Raw genomic sequence first — 4,632 nt, 5'->3', positions numbered from 1 at the left:
TGTTGTATTGTTTAACTGCTGCCCGTTTGTTGATAGCTCAAAACTGGAAGAGTAAAGTTTTACCTACAATGGAGGACTGGAGATTGAAGGTTTCGCATCTTGCTGAAATGGCAAAGATTTCGGCTTATTTGAAGGATCATTCAAATGAACAATTTTTATCAATATGGAGAAGATGGATTGTTTATATTCAAAATAAGCAAAGAATGGTGGAATATAAGTTAGGTTTTTAGATAAAAAATTTTTTTATATATATATATATATATTTCACCTACTTATGTAGAATAACACTTTGTGGAGTTAGGGATATTAATATTAGTTTACTTTTAGTTGAATAGTATCCTGGGATTAGGTTTGGGAAGTCCGGGTGGGGGGTGGGGGGTAGGGGTTTTTTCAATTGTGATGTATCTGTGATGTGTTGTTTTTTTTATGTTGAAAACAATAAAAAATTTATATTTGAAGGAAAACATGAACATGAACTGCAAATAGTTAAACTCATCAGACTGTTTATTTTCCAGAAGTCTAAATTTCAGTTGTTTGTATCTGTAAGCAGGACTGAGAAAGGCTGGCCTTCTGAAATCTGCCAAACTGCTAACAGTACACAACCATCTAGTACTGAACTAGCTGAACCAATGTTTCTGACCATGTGTAAGGTTGTGCCTTAAATCCTGATAACAGATTTTATATACATTTGAAAGATGCCTTGAACTTAGAACATCAGAGTTGGAAGAGACCTTGGCATTTTCTAGTCCAACCTCCTGCTCAAGCAGGAGATCCTATTCAACTCATTCAACCCATCTGGCAAAAAAAAACCAAAAAAAAAAACCCTGAAACCACTGCCAATGTCTCCAAAGTCAGGATAAGCAACTATTAGGACCCCCAAATTCAAAACACTCAGCATTATTTAGGATTACTTTCCAAAGAATATACTCAAAGCTTGTGTCTCTTCTAAATTCAGCTTACTTTAGATCAGTCACTCCTGCCTTCCTCATTATATTTAGAAGTGTATAAAAGAGACAATGCTTGCATCAATTCATATAACTGTAACTTTACATTAGAGCTACACTCAAAGCAAACTCAAAATCAGGTTCAATTTAACTAAAGCTCGATCTAATGCGTGTTTGGATCAAGTTCCACTATGTTATAACGAGGCTGATGCGGATACAACTGCAAGTAGCCAGCCAGGTGCATCTCAAGGATTACGTGTGGACAGACAGACAGAAGAGAGGGAAGAAGGGGGAGGAAACATGATGCGATTCAGGTTGGGAAGGACAAACTTACGGCGCTGCCCCGAGCCTGGCACAATCACCGCGAGCATACGACTCATTCCCAGGACCGGGCCGGGATGCCGCTGGCATTTGTGCAGCGAGACGAGCCCGACCGTTAGAAAAGCCAGGAGTGAGATCCACATAATGCAGTTTTGTTCCCCTCGGAGGTCGAACATGGTCTCGGCGCAGAAGCTCGTCGCGGAGTCGCCAACCCTGCAGAGACCACGGCGGAGGCGGCAGGAGGATGAACTATCAGCCCCACCGAGACGCAGGTAGGAAGCAATGGAGCCGGAACGGCAGCGCAGCTGCATGTTAGGGCGAGCAGGGCCATCCCTTGGCCGAAATCGCAGGACGAGGACGGCAGAAGCGGCGCCCTACTTTTCCAGAGAAACTCTCCATCCGCCTCGGCGTTCCGCTTAACTTTCTTGGATGCCGCTGCCGCCGCCTGTTGACAAAAGCCTTTTGTCCGCCTGTCCTCCGACGTCCGCTGTTCTGGCAACCAAAACCAAATTTCTAGCAGAGGAATTAGAAAAAAGAAAGGAAGGTGAAGATCGAAAGCGTATCTGTGCCAAGGTCTCTCTTCTCTGATCCCCGGTGGGTTGGAGAAATTGTCGAAGAATGGCGCGGGTGCTTGGGCATCGAAAGGCTCGTTTGATGCCGGTGGGGCTCCCGGCCGGCTGCTCTCTTCCCTTCCCTTTCAGCAGGTTAGAGCAAAACTGAAGAGACGAGAGGGAGGGACGACGGAGAGTGGGTGGAGAGCGGGGCGTGGACGTGTCTCCAGCCGCTCTTTGTTTTGTATCAGCGGCTCAGGGTCTCGCCCCTGCCTCTATTGTTCCATTCTGAGCTGCAAAGCCGCGAGCCGCTCTCTCCGCCCTCCGTTCTGTTGGTGCTTGACAATCAACCCACGCTCTGCTCTTTGAAAGCAGCCTAAAGCTCAGATTAGACTTCTCCGTCATTGCCCGTCAGCGAACGTATGCGTCTCTCGTTCGGAGACGGTTGCATAGCTGTTTCTTATAACGTCTGTGAATGTTAATGTTCTCGCTAGGGGGCGCTCAAACAGCATAGGACAAGAACTTGGATTAACCAATCAGCACTCAAGACGCTCACCTCAGCACAATGCACAATTGGATTTGGGAGATGTTTGTGTTGGCCATTTGCAATGTACAACTTCTTTGCAGTGTAGGCTTCACTTCAAACCTATGTTGCAAAGAGGTTGATGGGTAAGCATAGATGAGCCAATGCAAAGACCTTCCAAATCCCAACTACGTTGTGCAGAAGTGCGCATCCTGCACAGATTGGTTCACCCAACTTTCTCCTCTCTGTTATGCTGTTTGAATATCCCCAGCCTCGCCAGAGTGTTAACATTCGCAGACATATAACTGAAACAGCTGTGCAACTGTCTCCAAATGACAGACAGATACATTTCCTGATGTGCTGTGACAGAGAAGTCTAATCCAGGCCACCTGTGACCAGCATGTTGATTTCATCTAGAAGATCAACTCTTTACCAGAAGAGTAAAAGAAAAAGTTGCAGTAGCTGAACAATGGAAACCTCCTTCCTGCATTCTGATTAGTAATGCAGTGGGCAAAAATGTAGAAAGCCCAGTTTATGAAACTACACCTATTGAACTCCTCCCTGTTTGATGGCTTCCCCAAGACAATTCTGCCACCAAAATTGGGATTCCAATCAATTCACAAGGAAAAAGAAACCAAGCTTAACCTAACATGAAAAGCTTTTTCTATAATAGAGGTGTAGTTGAACAGCATATTTTTATTTCTTGATTGTGTAATTTCAAGCAGAATCTTGACGGGTTGCGAAGCTGGAAATAGGATAGTTTGAAGGACTATGTTTGTTTCTTCTCTTGTCAGTTCTGATCTCTGAAGTTAAGGTTGATTAAATATAATTAGTAGTAGGAAGCCAACATGGCAGAATATCCATCCTCCATGATTTTATGAGTGGGAGGCATGAAAATTGCATTGTTAGTAATTTATTTGAAGTGATTGCTTCATGTTGCCTTAGGGTAAATCAGGCCTGTATATTCTTACATCAGCCAGAAAGTAGGTTTTGCTGCATTTATAAACAATGCTGTGAAATAATTCCCATTGTATAAGTTAGTCAGCTTTAAAATTGTAACTAAATCTAGCTCCAACTCATTTCTAGATTGCAACTTACAAGCCAGTTTTTAACCATGGTTTCAAGTCAGAAGCCTGATTCAGGCATTTCTTTAAGCTATAAATAATGATCACCAAACTATAGTGACATGGTTTACATTATGTTAAATGAAATGAAATATTTTACATCCTAACACAATGTATAAATGCAGACAGACTATTTTCTTCAAGTTGTTGTAGAACATCTACATCCCAGTATTTACTCTGGTTCAATGATTGACTCATTCCTAATAATTCTACGTCAGAAATAGGTCAGGTGTCACATTGGATATGTAGCGGGCTGACCGAAAAGCTTTGTGGGAGCCTGGCCGGCGAGAGGAGAGTGGAAAGCTCGGACAGCTACTGCCAATTTGGGCACGGTGGGTGTAGACTGGGGGAAGGGAAGAAAAGGAGAAGGAGAAAGAGGTGGAGGTTGGTTGTTGTTGCTGTTGGGGAGAAACCAACTGAAGCCGAAGAGTTTTAGGTGATTCCTCTTTTTTGGAGTAATGGGAAGGAAAGGAGAGGGGGGGGGTTATTGCTCCTTCCGTTATATATTCAAGATGGACAATATTTAATATTTATTTGCTACATATATGTAGGGATGTGGGTCTACACATATGTTGTTCATAGTATGTTTAGGTGTGTGTCATGTATGTGTTTCACTTTGAGAGCGGGCAACTAAATTTCATTTTTGATGTGTGCCATCGTGCCCACAGTATAAAAATGACAATAAAGGTTATCTTATCATCTTATCTTCTTTTGCAAGCGGATATCCCGAGCAAGGGGAAGAGAGAGAGTAAGAGTGAGGAAATTGCCTTGGGTGCTGAACCAGATTTTAACTAGAAAGGAAAGGGGGGGGGATTTGGCATAGAGAGAGACCTGGGATGACGGGTCCCAACAGAAGAGAAGAAGAGGCGAGCCACTACCACTTCGGAGACCAGCAGCCATCCAAACGTTGATCACTACCACCTGTGCATGGTATAAACATTGTGGGGAGTTGCCCTGGCAGAATGAGCTGCGACTGCGGGGTGTTGATTATCTCTGCTCGTGGTTTCTGCTACTGCTTGAAGCTGGGGAGTTCTTTCCACACACCCCTCTTGTTTCTAATAAGACTGCTATGGACTATGGACTATTATTGCTACAACTGCCTGAGGCTGTTAAATATTGTTATGCACTGACCACCGTGGTTAGGGTCTGTCACCTTCGTTCCTGCAACC

At 43.8% G+C, this 4,632-nt stretch overlaps 1 protein-coding gene across 1 annotated transcript in view; it reads right to left on the bottom strand.

Moving 5' to 3' along the window:
• ITGB8 (integrin subunit beta 8) overlaps positions 1-1,408 on the bottom strand; it is a 32,419-nt gene extending 31,011 nt beyond the window's left edge. The window contains exon 1 of the mRNA XM_015810793.2: positions 1,279-1,408. Within this exon, the coding sequence (XP_015666279.2) occupies positions 1,279-1,408 (130 nt within the window). The remainder of the gene's footprint in view (positions 1-1,278) is intronic.
• Positions 1,409-4,632: the final 3,224 nt, after the last annotated feature.

This window comes from Protobothrops mucrosquamatus, unplaced genomic scaffold (genome assembly GCF_001527695.2).
Source record: "Protobothrops mucrosquamatus isolate PMUCROS unplaced genomic scaffold, P.Mucros_1.0 scaffold21, whole genome shotgun sequence".
Taxonomy (NCBI): Eukaryota; Metazoa; Chordata; class Lepidosauria; order Squamata; family Viperidae; genus Protobothrops; species Protobothrops mucrosquamatus.
This window is presented reverse-complemented; position numbering and strand designations above follow the sequence as displayed.